Raw genomic sequence first — 21,451 nt, forward strand, 5'->3', positions numbered from 1 at the left:
TCTGGGGAGTTGGAAGACATGGTCGTGGGAAGAGGTGGCCCCAGGGGGTGAGGGGGGAAGGGACCTAGGTGCGGATGGGGAAGAGCCTGGGGTCCAGGATGGTTGAGGCAGAAAGGAAGGCCTGTTTGGGTTCCCAAGGTTGGTCCAGGTGTGCAAAGCAAATTCCAGCAGCCCAACGACCACCCTGGGGGTCTCTCCCGCCTCAGCCTCGGGTCGGCCAGAGCGAGGGGCCCAATGTGGGTAGGGAACCGGCCTGCCCTAATCCAGTGGCCCGGCCTCCGGGTGGACCGGGGCCGGGCCACTCGGGGCTCAGGCAGGCAAAGAAGGGCCCCTTTGTCCGGCCCTGTTTGTCCCGGCCTGAATTCCTCTCTCTCTCACATCGCTGTTGTTTGCAGGAGAGGCAGATGTGAACCAGAACAATGAGCTGGGCCGGCCCCCCCGCAAGGGCCCAGCGGTGACTGCCTCCACGGGGGCCGCCGAGCCCCGGGGCGGCTGGCCCAAGGCCAGCCCAGCTGACCCGGGGGGCCGCCCCCACTTGGTCCGCCTCTTTTCCCGAGACGCCCCGGGCCGGGAGGACAACACCTTCAAAGAGCGGCCCTCGGAGTCGGACGAGCTGCAGCCCATCCGGGAAGACGGCGGAGCGACAGCCCCAGCCGACGACGCAGAGATGATGGCGTCCCAGAAGCGATCTTCGCAGCGGCACGGCTCCAAGTACCTGGCCACGGCCAGCGGCCTGGACCACGGTCGCCACGGCTACCGCCCACGGCACCGGGACACAGGCTTCCTCGACTCGCTGGGCCGCTTCTTTGGCGGGGACAGGTCCGTGCCCCGGAGAGGCGCGGGCAAGGTGAGTGCGGACGATTAGCCGGCCGCGGCCGAGAGGGCAGAGGCGAGGACAGAGGCGAGGACCGCGGCGAGCCTGGCCCCGCCCTGCACAAGAGCGGCCGCCTCGGGACCGGCCCAGAGGCTCTGCCCTTGGTCCGCCCCGGACACGCCTACTCTACTGGTCGGCGGGCGGGGCCACTTGCGAAGTCTGACCTGGCCCGGACTAACAGACCCTGGGGGCTCTCACTGAACTCTCCCCCCCGCTCCTAATTTATGATCTTCTCCTCCTTGTGATTCTTTGCGGTCTACCCCTGCGGCTGGCATGGGGAATGACAAGCAGAGATCATAGAGTGGAGGGTCACCCTGATTGCAGCCCACCTCCCACCTGCCGGTCCTCGCTGGGCTTGGGGTTTTCGACAGGAGGCAGTGGGGATGGTGGTCAGGTTGCCACTGTACATAGGAAGTGAGATTTTACTCTCCAGTTCTCTGGCTGTCAGATCTTCTGAGGTCCCACAAGTATTTGAAGAGTGAATGTTACCTATGTGACTTGATGTGGTCCATGAAGGTTTGGTTTAGCACAGCCACAGTGCAACACACTGCACAACTGTCAGCTCAGGCATCTGTGCCCACTCGTGCCCATGATCTCTGAGCTGCCAGGGACTGGGGGTGTCTGGGTGCTGGGAGCAGCCAGCGTCCAGGGAGCTCAGTGTCCCTGTAACAAGTTTCCCCCACTTCTGGTCTCCACCCATTTGAGGGTGGGATGGGGGGCGGGAGACAACTAGCAGCAAGTTTAGGGTCACGGGAGTTTTGGCGTTGCTCCTGCTCTGGCCACAGGCCACTGGCTGCCTGGAGGTCTGCAGTGTTCAAGGGTCGAGGTGGGGCGAGCGGGCAGTCAGTAGTCGGGCAGCTTGGCACTGGAAAGCACGGGCAAACCCCATTCTGGGGACTGATTCTGGCAAGGACAGGGTAGTGCCAGGCTGAACAGTCCAGGGCTTTCTACAGCCTGTGTGGAGTGGTGGCAAGGATTCGGTTCAGACCCCTGTACTCCCTCTCTGGAGCGGCTGAGTCCCTGGTCCACCTCGGTCAAGCCAAGCTGCCCTCCATCCTTGCCCACCCTGCTCTTCCATGCTCTCGTCACTTGTCCCTGCCACCCTCCATCTGCCTCGGGGACCGTGGCCCCTCGCTGCCCTGTTGAGGTTGGGATCTGATCCCTGACCTCCAGCCAGAACAGAGGCTCCTGGCAGCCAGCAGTAGGAGGGGGCACCCTGAACTGAGTGGCTGGGGAGAATGACTTCTCCAGAGAGCGAGCTGCGGGAGCTGCTCAGGGCAGGGTGGGAGGGGCAGGGCTGAGAGGGTGGAAATAAAGCTGTGCCAGATTGCCAGGAAGAGAGAGTCATCATCCCAGCGTGCGAGGGTGGGGGGAGGGGGTGGTGCCTCCCATTCCCATCTCCCGAGCCAAAGCCCAGGTGGCATCTGAGCAGCCAACCGAGCAGAACTAGGTCCTGGGCCCAGGCCCAGGCAGTGGACACTTCTGTCTCTCAGTAGGAGGACAAGGCTGGATTGGTGTCCGCCGCCGGGGAAGGGGATCCGGCCTGGGTTTCATCATGAAGAGAATGTCTCCTGGAATGTTCTCCCCTCTTATTCATTTAATCATTATTTATTGTTTACTGTGTGCAAAGCACTGATTAAGTGCTTGGGAGAGTACAATATAAAAATAAACAGCTCCCCCAGCAGAGACGAGTCACCTTAATCAATCAACCACTCTGAGGTGCAGGGGAGTTGCACTGGATGCATCTGGGGAGGGTGGACGCTGAAGCTTTTTGCTTGGTCCAGAGCTCTCTAAGGAGCACGCGGGTAAATACGGGTCCTGTTGAAACCCCCAGGCGCCGAGGAGCGTTTCAGGGCCTCCCCTCTTCCAGCACCGCAGTCACAGCTGTGGAATTTCTCTGTCACTCATTGGGCCTTGGATCTGGTCAACATCTTCCTTTCTGCTGGAAGCAGCCGAGCTGTCCCTGAGCCTGGAAATTGACCCCTGGAACTCACTGTGGCCAAAATGTACTTCACGAACTTTGGCCCTAGCGGCTCCTTCCCTCCCCCTATCATGAACTCTGTGGTGCCACAGCACGGTCTGAGGTCTGTGCCCAAAGGTGGGGTCTTGGCTAGTGGGCTGCCACTTCTTTGGAGGCAAGGGTGGGCAGCCCCAGACCAGGAGGTGGTCCTTCCCTCCGTTGGCCTCAGTACCCTGTCGGCCCCATGCGTGGGCCCTGCCTGGGTCAAGTGTTACCTGCACCGGTTCTTGGTGGTCTCGGGGTGAATGGGTACGGTGGAGATTCTTTAAAGCACAAATTCCACTGCCCCGGGGACAGGGGGTACCCCCAGCCCCCTCCAGGATAATTTGGGTATTTCCTGGAATCAGATTTGTCGCAAGGCCGCACTGGGCCAGCCGCGGCCCAAGGCAGAGACCACTCAGGGCCCAAGCCCCTTGCCCGTCGGGTGTCGGAAGAGGCGGTGGTTGGGTTGGACTCCTGGGTCACTGTGTTGACCGTGTTGTGAGAGCCCTGTTCATGGTTTGTGTTTGGTAAATGGTTCTGGCCTTGTGGTGGGTGGGCACCCAGGACTCTGTTTCTCACTTGGTTTTCCTCCTTGAAGTTTCTGCATTTCTCTCCCATTAAACAGTTTAACAGACCCCCGTGGTGTACTAATTACTGACCTCCTTTCTGACAGTCTCTCCCACGGCACTCACACCAGAAGGCTGACACTCTGTTGTCCTTTGACTCCATGGACCCCCCACTCTCCATCTCGGCCTCCAAAAATCACATCCTCCCAGGTTGATTTTCAGCCATGCTAATCGAAGAGGGGGGCAGTGGGTATTCATGGTGGGGAATCTGTTGAAATGTAACCGAATGTGGTCAGTTACTTCACAAGCTTCAGGGCTGCTCAAGCCAGACTGGAGACAGCTACGTGATTCTCCATGAGACTAGACGGAGCCAGCCTCAGCCACACACATAAAAGACATTTGAGGCCCAGAGCGGGTGGGCTGTGGGCTTTTATTGGCCCTTCTCCTTGATCCCAGAGCCACCCACCCCTGCCTGGTGCCCTGATTTCCCAAGGATTTCTCCTGGAGAGTGAGGGCTGGCCATGAGTTGATCAGTGGCACAGTAAGACTGGTGCACTGACCAATACCATTTGAATTGGGTTACTGCACCATGTGCCTGGGCAGTGGTAGCATACGACTGGATGTTATTATTGTAAGACTGGTGGATGGCATCAAATAATTGGGGTGATGATGGTTTTGTATGATTGAACTGTATGATTGGACTACCATTCCAGGTAATAATAATTATATTTAAGTGCTTAATATGTGCCAGGCACTGTACTAAAGGCTGGATAAGTAGAAGACAGACCAGATACAGTCCCGTCCCAAATGGGGTTCATGGTCTAAGTGGAGTGAACGGGCATCCCCATTTTAATCCTCATTTTCCAGAGGAGTCCCATTCTAAATCTCCCTTTTTACACTGCTTTGAAGAAGCAGCCATGACTTCGTGGAAGGAGCAAGGACCTGGGAGTCAGAGGATGTGGATTCTAATCCCAGTTCTGCCACGGTCTGCTGTATAACCTTTGGCAATCACTTCACTTCTTTGTGCTCAGTGACCTCATCTTTAAAAATGGGGATTAAGACTGAGCTCGTGAGGGACAGGGACTGTGTCCAACCTGAATGCCTTGTACTTCCCCAGCACTTGCTTGGCACTTAGCACTTAACAAAATACCACTATTATTATTATTATTATTATTACTGCTTTCGAATGATTGGGTGATGGTGTTGTATGACTGGGAAGATAAGGCCATTTCACTGGGTGGAGTGTCATATGATTGGACATCAGTCCCATATCAATGAGTTATGGCACCATATAATTGGGAGCTGGGGGCGGAGCTGGCCTTCCCCCGGAGAATTGCATTCCTGCAGAAGCCATCCTCACCTGGACACACCATGGGCAGCGTAGCCAGGTATGTGGAAAACCTTCCCAATCAAGACCTCGGCAGAAGATAAACCTGGCCATACGCAGCTCCCCAGTCCCCTGAAGCCTCCCGGCGGGCCCCTGAACAAGTGGGCCTGAAACCACCTCATTTCCCGAACTCCACGCCCCAAGAAAAGGAGCAAGGTGAGGTGCCAGTTTTGGCTGGGGTGGAGTGTGTGCTGTTGGGACATTCTTGGGGTGGGGCTCATCTGCTCCTGTCCTGGCAGCTGGGGTCCCCTGAGGCTCAGAGACAGGCATCCCGGTGCATGGCACTTGCCCAGTTGTGAAAATGCTTTCTGGTTCCTTCAGGCTTAAACTGGAGCATCCTCCCTGCTCCTCTTCCTCCTCCTCTTTCTCCTTCTCTTCTCCCTCCTCCTTCTCTTTTTCCTCCTCCTCCTTCATTGTACTCGATGGGGCTACCCCATCCGGGGGGAGTGTGAGCACAGACCCTGGGCCACAAGTGGGCAGTGGCAATGAATAGGCCACTGTTTACAGGGAAAAGTTTCAGCAATGCTCTAACCATGTGGCTTTTATTAATTAACAATAATAACTCTAATAATCATGATACTTATCCAGTGCTGGGGTAGATAAAGAGGACCTGATCAGACAGTCCCTGGTGTACCCAAGGTTCCCAGTCTAAAAGTGAGGGAGAAAAGATATCTGATCCCCACTTTACAGAGGAGGAAACTGAAGCTCAGAGAAGGTAAGCGACTAGCTCAGGGTCAAGAAGCAGGCCCATGATGGAACCACAACTTGATCTGGTTTTCCTGACTCCCCGTCACCCTGTACTCAGCCATGCTGCCCCTCAGAGAACAGAAATAGACTAGGTTTGCTAAGCTAAGTGACCCCCGAGGCCGGTGCCCTCTCTGGTTCCCTGCCACTGCCACTTTTCATGTGGCTAAGACTGTGCCAGAACAGGATTTTGGCCCTGCTGGGCTTGTGACCAGCAGCCTCTAGACTGACTGTCTCCATGGCTCTCGGCTTGCTCTCTTCCCCTCTTCCTGTCAAAGCTTTTCTCCTTGGTTCCCCAGTTCCCTCGCTTTGAGAAGCAGCGTGGCTCGTGGCAGGAGCCCGGGCTTGGGAGTAAGAGGTCATGGGCTCTAATCCCGGCTCTGCCACTTAGCTGTGTAACTTTGGGCAAGTCACTTCACTTCTCTGTGCCTCAGTTACCTCATCTGTAAAATGGGAATTAAGACTGTGAGCCCCATGTGGGACAACCTCATTACCTTGTAACCCCCCAGCGCTTAGAACAGTGCTTGGCACATAGTAAGCACTTAATAAGTGCCATTATTATTATTATTATTATTCTCTCTGGGCTCCAGCTGAGTGGGATGGGCAGCCCAACCCCAGCTCCAGGCCCAGTCCCAACCCCTGAGGTGGAGCTCAAGGCTGGCTGAGGGCCCTGCTCCTTTTCTCAGTGAAGCTGAGTTTTATCGTCCTTGCCCCTCCTCCCTACCCCAGGTCTAGGTCTACCGCTCTTTGGAGCTGGGGCCTGGGGAACACAAGGCTCTGTGACCTCACAGGAGATGCCTACAATGAAGGAGGCACTCCCCGGGCATGTGTGTGCCTGGATAGGTCAACATGGGACTTAGAGTCCCGGCTGTGCCATGCATACACACACACAAACACATGCGGTCAGTCAATCCCCAGCTTTGCAGCCGTGTTTGCGGTCTGCAGTGCCTGGCACTGTTTTCACTTTTGCCTCCTGGTCTTTCACTCTCCCAGCTTTCGTTACAGTCTCGTTGGTCCCTTAATAAACCTGACAGTCAAGCCCTCACTCACCGGACCAGGCAGCCGTGCATATTTACTCCATTTCCCTTTTGCTGATCCCATTTTTCAGTTACAATGGTGCCTTCGTGGCTCTCCTCCCCGGGGTGGATAATATCACAGACCAGTGTCCTGGTATTAGGGTTGCAACTGGGCCCAGTTAGTCTTTCTTCCTGGGTCTTTCCAGTTTGGAAGAGCCCAGAAGAAGCCAAAAAGCATGGCTTAGTGGATAGAGCAGCGAGAAGCAGCGTGGCTCAGTGGAAAGCGCGGGCTTGGGAGTCAGAGGTCACGGGTTCTAATCCCAGATCCGCCGCTAGTCAGCTGTGTGACCTTGGGCAAGTCACTTAACTTCTCTGTGCCTCAGTGACCTCATCTGTCAAATGGGGATTAAAACTATGGGCCCCACGTGGGACAACCTGATCCCCTTGTATCCCCCAGCGCTTAGAACAGTGCTTTGCACATAGTAAGCACATAACAAATACCACAATTTATTTATTTTTTTTTTTTAGAGTATGGGCCTGGGAGTCAGAAGGACCTGGGATGCAGTCCCAGCTCTGCCACTTGTCTGCTCTGTGATCTTGGGCAAGTCACTTTACTTCTGTGTGCCTCAGTTACCTCATCTGTAAAATGGGGATTGAGACTGAGCCCCACTTGGGAAAAGGACTGTGTCCAGCCCAATTTGCTTGTATCTAATCCAGTGCTTAGTGCACTGTACTAGGAGACTGAGCCCGTCATTGGGCAAGGATTGTCTCTAATTTGCCGAATTGGACATTCCAAGCGCTTATTACAGTGCTCTGCACATAGTTAGTGCTCAATAAATACTATTAAATGAATGAATGAATGCCTGGCACATAGTAACGAATACCATTATTACCATTAACGAATACCATAGTAAAGAATACCATTATTATTATTAAGACAGTGAGTCCCATGTGGGACAGGGACTGTGTCCAAGCGGATTACCTTGTATCTACCCCAGGACTTAGAACAGTGCTTGGCACATAGTAAGCGCTTACCAAATACGATTATTATTGTTATTATGAAGGAAATACAACAAAGAACGTTGTAAGGCCTTAGGGAGGGGCAGCGACTCTCTCCGGCCACGAGGGGGCAGTGTAGTACACGCCTGCGCCGGGCTGCCCTCTAGTGGACAAAAATAATAATAATTTTGGTATTTGTTAAGCGCTTGCTATGTGCCAAGCCCTGTTCTAAGTGCTGGGAAGATACAAGGTAATTAGCTTGTCCCACGTGGGGCTCACAGTCTTAATCCCCATTTTACAGATGCGGTAACTGAGGCACAGAGAAGTGCCCAAAGTCACATAGCTGATAAGTGGCAGAGCTGGGATTAGAACCCAGAGCCTCTGACTCCCAAGCCCACTGAACTCAGGGTCAAGAAGCAGGCCCATGATGGAACCACAACTTGATCTGGTTTTCCTGACTCCCCGTCACCCTGTACTCAGCCATGCTGCCCCTCAGAGAACAGAAATAGACTAGGTTTGCTAAGCTAAGTGACCCCACTTAGCCACGCTGCTTCTCAAAACCACTGCCCCTCCCCGAGAGCTTTGACCCATCGCCAGAAGCCGAGCAGCTGGCCCCGTCCACTTCTGCTCTGCCTGGCTCAGCCCAGACCGGTGCTAGAGAGGTCCAGCACAGCCTAGGACCGGATGTTTTTCCCCGAGTTCTGGCCCAGTGGAGCTGGCCGGTCCCGAGCACCCAGCTGCCCCAGTTGGTCGCAGATCCCGGCTCTCCTGTCCTGCAAGAGGTGGGTGGACAAAGCGAGGGCTGAGGACTGAGGGAGGCGACCTTAAGAAAAGCAGCTGCCCCACTGTTCCTGGGAGGCGCCTACCGACAGGAGCTGGAACCAGAGCTGGACCTGGAGGTCAGTGAATGATGATGATGATGATTCTGGTACTTAAGCGCTTACTATGTGCCAGGCACTGTACTAAGCGCTGGGGTGGATACAAGCAAATCAGGTTGGACACAGTCCCTGTCCCATGTGGGCTCACCGAGTTACAGATGAGGTAACTGGGGCCCAGAGAAGTAAAGTGACTAGCCCAAGATCACACAGCAGACAAATGGCAGAGCCGGGATTAGAACACCTGACTCTGTGACTCCCAGGCCTGTGCTCTATCCACTACGCCATTGCTGGCCAGAGGGGCTTGGAGGGGCTCAAAGGGTTTGGATCACGGGACTAGCAACCCCTTTCTCTGAAAACGAACTTCCCCCTCTTCAGCCGCTACCATCTTGGTGCCATCAGCCGCTTGGCACAGCGAACGCCATTGTATCAATCACTGGTATTTTTTGAGCTCTTACTGTGTGCAGAGCAGTGTACTAAATGCTTGGGAGAGGACAAAATAACACATTTAGCAAATACGTTCCCTGCCTACAACAAGCTTGCAGAGGGCGGCCTAATGGGCAGCCGGAGCGGAACGGGTCTCCGGCACCATGCCAAGCCCGGCCCCCCACCACATTGACCCCAGCATAAAGGCCCCCTTCACCCCCTGAGAGGGTGAGCAGGTCCTGGATCTGGGGTGCTTGCAGCGGTCCGGTTAGGGTGGGCATTGACCAAGTGGTCAACACTTACCCTTGTTGGTACAGGTGCAGGGCTGGGGCAATACAGGAGTGTGTGCAGGGAGGAATCGCACTTCTGGCCTCTTCTTACTGCTCCAGGGGCCCTCTTGGTTTGCATTTCTTCCTCCCCACTGGGTCGGGGGTTTGATCCGCAGCAGGTGGCTCTGCTCTGAGCCTGGGAACGGGTTGTCACCTGAATCTTCACAGGCCCCAAGATGCAGACCTCGCCTCTCTCCCCTGCACAGCCCGGTCAGGGGGAGTGAGGAACCGTGAGGCGTCTGTCTTTGGCCTAGCTGGCCGGAGCCAGTTCTTGCTCAGGTCCCTTCCTGTCGCGGGTGGGAAACGTGGTCTGTGGGTCCCTGTCCATTCAGGGGCCAGAAGGGCGGTTGCTGGACCCTGGGAGGGCTGGCCTTGGTCCAGACTCGCCTGGTCACTGCTGGGTGGCAGCAGCCCAAAGCAGGCACCTTGCTGCTTTGCCTTGTAGATGTAAAACCAAGTAATGACCTCCACACCCACCCCCTCTACACTAGCCTTTTGCGATCACCTCCTCAATCTCCTCTAAAGTAGTATGGTCACACTGGCTGGATGGTCATCAGGTGCCCTGCCAACCAAGAACTTATGGGGAGTTTACTGACCGCTCAGGCTGTTCATCAAAATGAGTCTTGTGGGCAGCTGCAGTGAGGAACTGTGTGCTGTGCACATGGTAAGCACTTGATAAATACACTGATAGAAGCAGCATGGCTTAGGGGAAAGAGTGATTTACCATGTGCCGGCCATTGTACTAAGTGCTAGGGTAGATATAAGCAGAGAGCTGCCTGGTCTAATGGAAAGAGTCCCATCCTGGAAGTCAGAGGACCTAGGTTCTAATCCTAGCACCACTTGTCTGCTGTGTGACCTCAGGCGAATCACTTACCTTCTCTGTGCCTGTTACCACATCTGTAAAATGGGGATTAAGACCATGAGGCCCATGTGGGATAGGGACTGTGTCCAATCTGATTATATTGTATTTTTTAAAAGGTATTTGTTAATTGTTTACTAGGTACTGTACTAAGTGCTGGAGTAGATACAAGTTAATCAGGTTGGACACAGTCCTTTCCCCGTATAGGACTCGCAACCTTACTTCCCATTTTACAGATGAGGTAATTTAGGCTCAGAGAAGTTGTGACATATCCAAAGTCACATAGCAACCAAGTGGCAGAGCAGGAACTAAAACCTACGTCCTCCGACTCTCAGGCCTGAGCACCTTCCACTAGACCACACTGCTCTCTGCTTGTATCTACCCCAGTGCTTAGTACCGTGCCTAGCACATAATCAGCCTCTCTGAGACTTATCAGCCCTGCCCAGCCCCCCAAAGCAGCATGAGCCTGGAAGTCAGAAGGACCTGGGTTCTAAACCTGGCTCTGCCACTTGTCTGCTGGGTGACCTCAGATAAATCACTTAACTTCTCAGTGCCTCAGTTACCTCATCTGTAAAATGGAGATTGACTGTGAGCCCCATGCGGTAGCTTGTATCTACCCTAGTGTTTAGTATAGTGCCTCGTGTGTAGTAAAGGCTTAACAAGTACCATAAAAGAAAAAAAAAAGCATACATGGCTCCAGTAGCACCTTGCGGCCTCCAGAACCCATTTGACAAAAGAGTGCCAGGACTAAGGCTCACTGAAACTTACTCAGCCACAAGCAAACCAAAGTTAAGGGATATGTACGGCTGGAGGGAAGAGCTCCAGGTCTCTAGCAGAATCCCAGGAAACCTGGAACTTCTATCCCTTGAAGACATTACATGTCCTGTCCATGCCCTCATCGCACCTCCAAAGAGTGAAGACGGCTCCAGCCTCATTACAGAGCAGTTCCACCGATGTCACTTCTGGTTTCCACGCTCAAAATCAAATGCAGGAGAGGATCACAGAAAACAAAGTCCTGGAATAATAGCCTCAGCACTGACGTTAAGTGCACCACAGTGAAGTTGTGCTATAGGAGACAAGTGAGAAGGAAGGAAGCTGTTTGGGGTTGCGGTAAAACAAAGACTCTGAAAGTGCTGCAACTCAGCTTGAAAGCTGGACGTCAGCTGTGGTAGAGACACCAACCTGGCACACGGCTGTCAACAAAGGAGTGGCACTTTTTGAGCAGAAGTCTCATGAAGATGGTGAGAGAGACCAAAGTGAAAAGAGCAGCAGGCATTGCAAACAACAAATATGACTGCGTAACAAAGGACGACTTGTGTTTCTGCACAGTGCGGTCAGGACTGTGGGCCCCACATTGGCCTTCTCAGCCACCCACGCCCTATTGAAGAATTTCGATGACTGTGGCATCTTCTTGGAGTACTAAGGTCTATTGATTTGACCACCAACAGATGATTAGTGCGAGCCCATCATTAATGAATTCATCTCTTCATTCGTCAGTATTTATTGGGTACCTACTTCATACAGAGCACTGTAGTGGACTCTGACTGCATATAGAGCACTGTCGTGGAATCCACGTGCAACAAGACTGCAGTAAACTTTATTATGTGCAGAGCACTTTAATGGGTGCCTGCTGCTTGCAGGGTACTGTGGTGGGCACATACAATAAAAAACAAAAGAGCTGACCTCTGCTGTCAAGGAGTTCCCAGTCCAGTCTGTGGCCTTTTGCTTCCATCTGGTCTCCCTCTGGCCCCCTGCTACCGTCTAGGTCTTGGGCCCACAGCATCAGGTTTCCCATCTTGCCTTTCAGGAGATGCATGGATCCCGAACCGGGCACTACGGCTCCTTGCCCCACAAGTCTCAGCATGGCCGACCCTGTGACGACAACCCAGTGGTCCATTTCTTCAAGAACATCGTAAGTGCCCCCAGTCCCCTTGCACCCCAGGTCTGAGCCCTGGTAGAATACCCACATGCCGGGAGGGGCCCTGCTAGAGAGGGAGGGGTTAGTGGGTAGCTGGTGGATTGGTGCAGGGAAGGATTCTGAGGGCTGAGAAAGGAGGGAGCGATCAGAGGCAAGTCCAGTGAGGATTGCTGCAGGGCCACTCCAGCGTTGTCCTCCAAAGCCACATCTGGTGGTCGTAGGGATGTGACAAAATTCTTCCTCCCAACCCCCAGCCCTCGGGGCATGGGTCTGGGCAGGGCAGGGTACCAGACCACAATTCCTCCAAAAGAGAAGATCCATCCAGGGGCTGTGTGGAAACCCGCCTCCCCACTGCTGTCTGACCTCCAATTTCCCTTCCAGGTGTCACCCCGGACACCACCCCCAGCCCAAGCCAAGGTAAGAGCCTCCCACCTCCTGGGAAACAGAACATGAGCATCTCCATCAGCATTTACTTGGAGTGTACCATGTGCAGTTCACTGTACTGGGTGCCTGTTATGCGCAGAACACTGCACTGGGCTCCTGCTGTATGCAGAGCTGTACTGGGCTCCTGCTGTGTGCAGAGCTATACTGTGTTCCTGCTTTGCACAGAGAGCTGTTCTGGGCTCCTGCTGTGTGCAGAGAACTGTACTGGGCACATAGAGAAATAGAAGACATGACTCATGACCTCAGGAAACTTGCAATCTAATTGTATGGGAATCAAACAAATTGTGTGCATATAATGGGAATAAACATGGGAACATAGATGCAACTGAGAATAAAAGAACAAATAAAGGAATAGGCAAGAGTCTCTTTAGTGATGAAAGTGGCCCGATGCAATGACCTGATCAGGAGCGTAGGAAGAAATCCAGAAAAGCATTCTGAAGGAGAGATTGGTGCTCTGGTGAATTTGAAGAGGGGCAGAGAGAGTTCCAGGCTAGGTAAGGGTGTGGGCAAATAGTTGGAGATGGGAGAGTCAGAAGCAAAGCACTGCTAGGAGGTGCGCTTGGAGGAGCTAAGTGTGTGAACTGGGTTGGACTGAGAGAGGAGGGTAGGAAGATGAGGGAGGAAATTAGTGGAGCCTGGACTGAATACTGGACACCAAACGTTCAGCTCCTTCGAGGTCTCTACTGAGACTTTACCCTTTTTGGTTCTCCGAGGAAGATCCCTTCCATAAGAAAGGTAAACACTAGCCCCCTCGCTTTTTGTTTGTTTTTTATTGTTAAGCCCTTACTTTACATTAGGATTGTACTAAGCCCTGGGCTAGATCCACGCTAATCAGGTTGGACACAGTCCCTGTCCCACATGGGGCTCACAGTCTTAAGCCTCATTTTACAGATGAGGTAAATGAGGCCCAGAGAAGTTAAATGACTTGCTGGAGGTCACACAGCAGACAAGTGGTGGAGGCGGGATTTGCACTTGGGAAGACCTACTGAGTCAGGGTCTTGAAGGGACGGGGGTGAGGAAGTCTTCTACTCTCTGCTGATTTGTGTGTCTTTGTGTCTCTTCCTCTTGCAGGGGAGAGGATTGGGCCTCACCAGATTTAGCTGGGTAGGTGGCATCGGGTCCCCCCGCTCCAGCCGTCCGGCCCGGGGCTTCTGGCGGTCGCAGCCCCTTGTGAACTTTCCTTTTCCATCTTATTTCAGTTGCCTAATTGCCACCCCGCTCTTCACTCTCCTGCTCTTGGCAGCGGCGACGTGGACACCTGCGCTTCTGGCCTGAAGCCTCGGCTTGCTCCTCCAGGATATTAAACAACCTTGCTTGGCTCCCATCCTCTCTCCCTTAAGGCTTTTGGAAGACACGCAGCTTTCCCCACCCATCTCCAGGGTCTTGGGGAGGAGGGAAGGTGGGGGGAATGGGGAGATTCTCCCTCCAAAGCGCAGGACCCTGCAGGCCAGAGAAGGAGCTCTGGGGGTCCGGTGGGAAGCAGCTGCCCGCCTAATGCTGCCCGTGGACGTCCGAGACAGCCCAGAGATTGGATTCTGACCCCTGATGCCCTCCCCCCACTTGTTCCCGCCCATTTCTTCTTCCAGGAGGCCGGCTGGAGGACGAGGACTGCTCCCTCGCACCTCTATTCCGCGCCTGGGAACGCATTCCGGAGAACCTCTTCCCGCACACGGAGAGGAGGAAAGTGGGAGTTTTCTGCCAATATCCCGGGGTTCGGCACCCACGAAAGAGTGGAGAGAAGGGGGCTTTCTCCTGTGGCAGCATCCCCCGAGGGCAGGTTCCGGCAGGCTCGCTCCCACAGAGTGGTTCCCACGTTCCCATGTTCCCACGTGGCTTCTCTCTCCGCAGGGCAGCGGGGACAGGTCCTGGTGGAAGGGGCCACTGCGCTTTCTTCTTTCGCACTCTCATTTTTTTGTTTCGAAAAACCCTCGGCCCCTGGGTCCCCCAGCCTGACCTTGAGCCCCTGCCCCATCCCTCTCCATCCTCAGGGCGCCGAAGGGCCGAAGTCCGGCTACGGCTACGGCTACGGTGGCAGGACCTCGGACTACAAAGCCGCCCACAAGGGCTACAAGGGAGGCTACCAGACCGGCCAGGGCACACTTTCCAGAATCTTCAAGCTGGTAGGTTGGTCCCGTGCGCAGCAGGCAGGGGTCCCGTGGTGGAGGTGAAGGGAGTGGTCTTTTGGGTGTGGACCGGTGTCCCACACTCCCAGAGCTCCCCCCCCAATCCCAATCCACCTCTGTCAGGGCTTGAAAGTCAGAGGACAGAGTAATAGTAGTAATTATATTTGTTAAGCATTTACTATATGCCAAGCACTGTTCTAAACACTGGGGTAGATAGAAGGTAATGAGTTTGTCCCACATGGGCTCACAGTCTTACTCCCCATTTTAGAGATGAGGTAACTGAGGCACAGAAATGTTAAGTGGCTTGCCCAAGGTCACATAGCAAACAGGTGGCGGAGCAGGGATTAAAACCCACGTCCTCTGACTCCCAAACCCATGCTCTTTCCACTAAACCACGTTCTAATCCTGGCTCCGCCATTTGTCTGCTGTGTGACTTTAGGCAAATCACTTCACTTCTTTGTGCCTCAGTTACCTCATCTGTAAAATGGGAATTAAAAGTGTGAGCCCCACGTGGGACAACGTGATTACCCTGTATCTACCTTTAGGACAGTCCTTGGCACACAGAGGGCACTTAATGCCGGGGCCACCCTGACGCTCGCTGTTCTCTTTCGGCCCACAGGGTGGAAGAGACAGTCGGTCCGGATCCCCCATGGCCAGACGCTGATGCTCCCAGAGGTCTCCACAGTGTATTCAGCTTCCTAACCCTACGCCTAAAACCGCTAACCTCCCACACCTGCCTCTCACCCAAGACCTGGCCGACCCCCGGCCGGCCAAGCATGTTGGGGGCCGAGCCCGCCTGGGTCTGTGGATGAAGACGCAGGAGGCTTCTCTGGGGCCGGGGTCCCGGTCCCGCTCCCCCCCAGCTAATGAGGGCCAGCTCCCCGGCCCTGGGCCGCCCTCTGCCCTTCCTGGCCCTCGCCCTCGCCGCCGGGCAGGCCCTGCCAGGGCCAGGACCCCGCCCTGTCCCCCGGAGCTGGTGCAGAGGGGCAGGAGCAGAGGTGGGTGGTGGGTCCAAACGGGCTGGGTTTTGCTTTTAAAATCCTTCCCTTCCTCTCTCCCTTTCTGCCTCTCTCCCTTTCTCGCCCTCCCTCTTTTCCTCCCTTTCCCCTCTCTCTACCCCCTCTTTTCACCTCCCCTCTCTCCATCCCTGAGCCTGCACCCTACTCTTTTGCTCCCCATTCTCTCCCCTGAGCCCGCTTTCCTCTCTCCCATGCCCCAGCACCCCTCACCTTTCCCTTTGGCGGAGCGGTCAGCCAGCATGGGCGGTTCAGGCACGTGAGATGCGAGATGAGCAATTAATTGTGGGAATCCAGTGATGCAGAGGGCAGTCTGGGGAAGGGGGAGCCGGCGGAGACCCCGCCGGACCGTCCTTTCCCAACCAGCATCGGCTCATCACCCCCAAACCCATCTGAAAGGGAGCAGCGAGACAGAGAGGGTGTTGGACTTGCGCTGGGCTGTCCACTCGAGCGGGGCCAGGCCGCCGCCCAGAGCCGCCCCTAGAGTCCGGGGGCATGGCCGGGCGCATGGCGCGGCCCCTGGACCACCAGGCTGAAGGCCGCTGCCGTGTCCTAGGCAGTGAGCGAGCCTGGCCCCCCGAGCCAGCCCGGCCGTGAGCCACTCCCAGAGTGAGCCCACCCCCCCCCCCCCCCTTGGGGTGTGTGTGCGGGGGGCTGTTGGAGGCGTTTCTTGGTGCACCGTGGGGTCCGGCAGGCCAGTGTCCGGCCTAGGCAGAGGGGCAGGGGTCCTCCGGCCCGCCCTGAGATCCGAGAAAGTTACCTGTGAACCGTAGCCGCCCCCAACCCCAATCCCCTGGCAAATCTCCCCCAGCCCCAGAGTCTAACAAGGCGGCCCTCGGCCCCCTGGGGGATCTGCCCACGGCCACTGGGGAAGACCCAGCCAAGCCCTTCTCAATTGCACTGTTGCAGGCGCAGAGCCTGCTCGTCCTTTTTAACTTCGACCAGCCGGCGCCGTCCCCCTCCAGGCCCCACCGCGCTCCCAAGCCGGTCTACGGCCTCCCTGCGGTCGAGGGGGCAGCCCAGGCCACCAGAACAGAAACATGACATTCTGCTTCCCTTCTAACCATTTCCCCCTCTAACCGTGTAACCACGCTGGTGAATCCTTAACTCAGAGCAAAGCTCAAGGAGGGGGCGGCTAATAGCTACCCTAAGCATTCGGCACACCCCCATTCCGTCTTTTGCGCTTTGCCTGCTGGCTCCTGGCGTTTTTCTCTCTGTGGCCTCACCCCTAAAGTAAACTCTGCCGCGTTGCGAGTTTCGTTTAAAATATACACTGATGTTCTCCCATCTCAAATGTTATTGAAATAAAATAATAAACGTTTAATGGTGTTTGCATGGGACGTCCTTCATTTTGTGAGACTCGGTTTGCCCGTGCTAACGCCCAGGTTCTAGGGTGGGTGGAGCTTGCTCCTGCAAACCCTTGACTACCAGACACACCTCCCAGTTTATGGCATGGTTAGGACCCTGCTGCCCACCTCTGGGAGGTAGTCACTGACCCCAGTGTAACAGTTTGAAGAGGAGAGGATGGAGGTGGTTCTACTTCAAAGGAAGGATTTGACTATTCAACTGAACAGCAAAATCATTTCCACCCTTAACTGCCCCCTGTGATTGCTTCCTGCAAGCCCTGGGGATGTACGACTGATCGATATGGATCTCTCCTCGTACCAGTCCTTGGGTACCAGACCTTAGCATCTGAGTGACCACTGGGTGAGCAGATGCTGTATTGGGCATCTACATTGTGCACAGCCCTGAATTGGCTCTTACCGTAAAGAGTGCTCTACTACATTCTTGGGAACATACCACGAAAGTTCACAACACGGTCCTTATCCTCAAAAGAGTTATAGTTCCGGTAGGGGAAGCAAACAGATACAGGATGTATCCTTACTGTGGGAACAAGAGGGAAGAGAGACCCAACAAGCAAGAGCAAAACCAAACTAAAGAATGAATTACCTGACCATCTGTCAGGGAAGTGGGGATCAATCAAGGAAAGCTTTCCTGACAGAAGGATGTTCAAGAGGGTTTGACGGTGGGGGGAGCTGTGGTCTGGTGGAGTAAGGTTGGGAGGGGAAGGTTGTGAGAAGCCCCCAACAGAAAATATGCCCTAGGTTTTAAGACACTCAATCAGCTCTCTCCTCTCCTTCATTTTTTCCTGTTCAGCTCCCTTTTATTCTATTCTCCCACCACACCCCAACACCCCAACTGCATTCTTCAGTCCTCTGCCAGATGGGTCAAAGGTTTCCCGCTGACAGTCTGAAATGCAGCCCCTTAAGTGTTTAATCATGAGTCCTACCTTCCCCCAGTCTAGGCCGTAAACTCATTATGGGCAGGGAATGTGTCCACCAACTCTGTTGTATTGGACTCTCCCAAGTACCTAGTACGGTGCTCTGCACTTAGTAAGTGTTCAATAAATACCACTGATAATGAGTGAAATGCCTGGGGAAACAGGGCCCTGGACAGAGGGATTGGTCCAGGTCCAGGTCAGGTAGGGGGAAGGTCCCCAGGACCGACAGCGGGGAGGGATCCTTTCCTTCCAAACCCGTCACCCATAAGGTTCATCAAGAGGATAACTGCTCTCACGCAACTTTTCTGTTTAAATCTAGGTGTCCAAGAATAAAAGGTCAGGCAGGGTCACTCATCAAGTTGCCCAAATGAATGATTTACTCCCATTTTCCAGCATTTTTCTCAAGACATGAATTCCAATCGATATTTCCTGCCTCTGATGCATGTCTGAGAACAAAAGCCTACTTTGCAGGCATGACAGTTTGAACATGCAACAAGCCTGCACATGCTCTGATGGTCCGGTTAAGATTGCGATGTCTTCTTACCTAGGGTCAAAAAACAAACGTGGGGAATGGGTGAAAACGCATTCAGTATCTATTCAGCGGTTCTTTTCCGTGGTTTTTTCCCAGGAAAAGTGCCTGAACAAATAGCTCCAGATCCCAAACAGGCAGCTGGTCTGAAGTGACATGAACCGTGCATGAAGGAGCTTCTCTGGCTTGATCACAATCTAAAATCATAAGAAAATTAATCCAGATAAGGCAGTTTCTTTTTTACTTTTTCAAAAAATAAAAAATAAAGACTAGACAGAGGAGTCTGAAAAAAATTAATATTTAACGTATTTTAGTTTTAAATAGTTCCACCTAACAAGTGTTGATGTTTCTACTCCAGTAGCTTTAGAGGAACTGGGTACACACACGTAGAGGCTCCAAAGAAACCAGAAATCATCCCAATGGAACCTCAGCTCCACAGCGTCTCTTCCTTTGGGGAGGGGAAGCAACCTTCTCTCCCAGAAGGCAAAGCTGAACCCACAACCTAGCTCCCACCTCATTACACAGGTGGAGGGGGCAACCAGGACCCAGCAGGAAAATAAAACCCAGCTTTGACAGTAAGATGAATATTCATTTATTAATAAAATGAGTCCAATACTGATCTGGAAGTGCTCGTGTGACGTTTAAAATTGGATTTGGACCTTCTCTGCAGTTGTATTTACAAAATATACTGGCTGGCCACACAGAGGCCCATTTATGTTTTATATATTTATATAAATATTTATATATATATACACATACACACACGCACTCACGCACGCATACACACACACATACACACATAGATATTTATAGAGAGGACATATAAATAATTTCCAACGGCAAACTAAAACGAAGCCAAGAGTCTTCCACTATCTTTGGAATGTAGAAAGGGTGAGATGGCGGGGCGGGACGCTCGACTTCACTGGGTCTCGGACTCCCCCCAGAGGGGCCACACCCCACTCAGTCCCAGAACCTTTTCCAGGTCGTTTCACTCAAGCCAAGGTAGCCCCGCCTTTGAGCACCATGCCCCGGATGGGGATGCAGGAGGAAACGGGTGCTTTGGGTCCGGTTGTCGGGGAGTCTGGGCTGGCTCCCCTCAGACTGCCACTCCAGGGTTGGTTAGGCTTGACCTTCTGCCTCTAACACGTTGATTGTGCTACCCACAGCAAGCAGCCTGCCTGACCCTGGTTATCAGCAGAGCCCTCCGCCCTGGCTGGAAATGCCCCCGTCAGACACAGCCTCGTCTCCCCGACTTCCCAAACTGGCTCGTCTTTAGCCACTGGGGGTCGGGTGGAAGGGCCCACGGCGCCCGGGTTTCGGCCAGCGCGTGGAGGGTTGCCTGGGCTGCAAAAGAGACTCGGTCCAGCCGTGTCTCTCAGGCAGCCACTCAGTTCGCTGCGCGGCCTGGAGAGTCTGCCCTTCCCACTACTCCTCAAATGCTCCCAAGGGAAATAAATAGGAAAAGAACCTTTCCGGGCACTGTAACCCCATCCTGTAGAATCCATCTGGCGAGACGCCTCTCCTTCCACGCTACGCTTCTTCAGATGTAAAACGTGAAGAATGAGTTGGCTCTCTGCTTCCGGAAAGCTTGCTATCGCTGTGTTTACGAGCCCAAGGAATTGGGTCGCCTTGCGCTGATGGAATGGCCCGGTCTGCAGTCCGACTTTTGGGGGCCCGGCGGCTCGTGGTCTGACCGGACAGGCTGGCGGTGGTGAGAAGGTGAGACGAGCCTGAAGCATCTACCTGAGTTCTCTGATTTGTCGACCATTCGGTCCAGAGCAGTGCACCTTGCTCCTACTCTCTCCTACAAGCCTGTGAAAGACAAGGATTCTTTAGATGGTTTTTTAGTAAGTGACTAACCCCTCTACTGGGAACATTTTCTGGTGGGAAGCTGCTCTGACTGGACAGTCCAAGTGTTGGCTTGCTCCGAGCTGACCTCAGGATTTCAAGTTCCGGACGCCTGCGGGTGTCCCGGCCACCGTCACCGGAAGATGCTGGTCAGGCTCTGCCATTCACTGGCAGGCGCTTGAACGACCTCTTCCAGGCGAAGGGCTCGGTTGAGGTCTCCCCCTTCTGGCTCCTGGTGGCCGCCCGACTCTTGCAAGGCACCTGCAGTGGGCAGGAGAGGAGGGAGCAGTGAGCTGAGAGCAAGCCAACACGTGGCTTCTTTACAAGTTTAAAGGAAAATGACTAATTAAATAGCAGGTGGCTGGCTGGGCAGACTGCCCTTCCTGGGGTGGACCAAGGGGGGTCCAGCCCAGAGAGGATCAGGGCACCGGGGATCAATCCAGGGCTCCACTTGAGTCAACTCTCTCTGATGCTCTAGTCTCCTTTGCCAGTGTGAAGTTGGTAAGAGGGAGCAATGGATAGAGGGAGCTGAGTCAGGGGAAGACATGGGCTGAGACGGCTGATTTGAGGTCTCCTGTTCTTCACAGATGCCACCTCAGCCACCACTCACATGAATACAGTGTTTGTTCAAGGCCTCACGGGACCTCCAAACCCACTCTGATCTGGAGTCAGGGGGTTCTGGCTCGGAGTGGCACTACCGAAGGTGAGGTCTGAATACCGTGCAAGGGTGGCTGGGAAGGCCCTCTGTGGGGCCACAGCCCTTCTTTGCAGTGAGTCCCTTGAGAGATCACCCTGTACTGGGCTGCACCACCACTTCGCATTACCATCTCCTTGAAGCCTCGGTTCTCACGAGTCACTTCATTTCCAATTGCCAATCCCCCCGCCAGTCTACTATTGGCCAGCCAGATGCCCTCCACCCTTCCCCAGGGGCTCAGCTACAATGCAATTCACAGGGCTTGATTCTGGCGGAGTAAAACTGCCCTTTAGAAGTTCTGACTTTGCCACCCTACGGTGGCAACTTTCCAGGTAAATCCCCAACTCAAAAGCATCAGAACACTGGATGTGGCCCTGGCCACGGGCTCGGCCAAGCCGTCGGGTCTGGGCACCTGGCCGCTTCTCACCATTCTCAGTCGCTGAGATGCCACACCCCTGTCCAGCCTAGGCCTAGAGGGGAAATTTCCCAGTACCGTTGGGAGCCGGTGACTGGGTTAGAGA

General features: G+C 54.3%; 2 protein-coding genes across 8 annotated transcripts in view; one reads left to right on the forward strand and one right to left on the reverse strand.

The window, feature by feature from the left end:
- LOC100092287 (myelin basic protein) overlaps positions 1-16,913 on the forward strand; it is a 49,909-nt gene extending 32,996 nt beyond the window's left edge. The window contains exons 4-9 of one of the 2 annotated variants that reach the window (XM_029052675.2): positions 396-847; positions 11,885-11,989; positions 12,377-12,412; positions 13,511-13,543; positions 14,428-14,559; positions 15,182-16,913. In XM_029052675.2, coding sequence (XP_028908508.1) covers positions 396-847; positions 11,885-11,989; positions 12,377-12,412; positions 13,511-13,543; positions 14,428-14,559; positions 15,182-15,226 — 803 coding nt within the window. In that variant the 3' untranslated portion in view covers positions 15,227-16,913. The remainder of the gene's footprint in view (positions 1-395; positions 848-11,884; positions 11,990-12,376; positions 12,413-13,510; positions 13,544-14,427; positions 14,560-15,181) is intronic. The other variant, XM_029052676.2, reaches the window with a different exon arrangement.
- A 1,300-nt stretch (positions 16,914-18,213) lies between these two features.
- The window catches only part of ZNF236 (zinc finger protein 236), a 50,052-nt gene continuing 46,814 nt past the window's right edge, over positions 18,214-21,451 (reverse strand). For 2 of the 6 annotated variants that reach the window (XM_029053066.1, XM_029053064.1), the window contains exon 33: positions 18,957-20,497. In XM_029053066.1, the coding sequence (XP_028908899.1) occupies positions 20,370-20,497 (128 nt within the window). In that variant the 3' untranslated portion in view covers positions 18,957-20,369. Of the gene's footprint in view, positions 18,586-18,956; positions 20,498-21,451 lie in introns of those variants that run through there. The other 4 variants (XR_003755475.1, XR_003755474.1, XM_029053065.1 and 1 more) reach the window with 4 other exon arrangements.

The sequence above is a fragment of the Ornithorhynchus anatinus genome, chromosome X2, assembly GCF_004115215.2.
Source record: "Ornithorhynchus anatinus isolate Pmale09 chromosome X2, mOrnAna1.pri.v4, whole genome shotgun sequence".
Taxonomy (NCBI): domain Eukaryota; kingdom Metazoa; phylum Chordata; class Mammalia; order Monotremata; family Ornithorhynchidae; genus Ornithorhynchus; species Ornithorhynchus anatinus.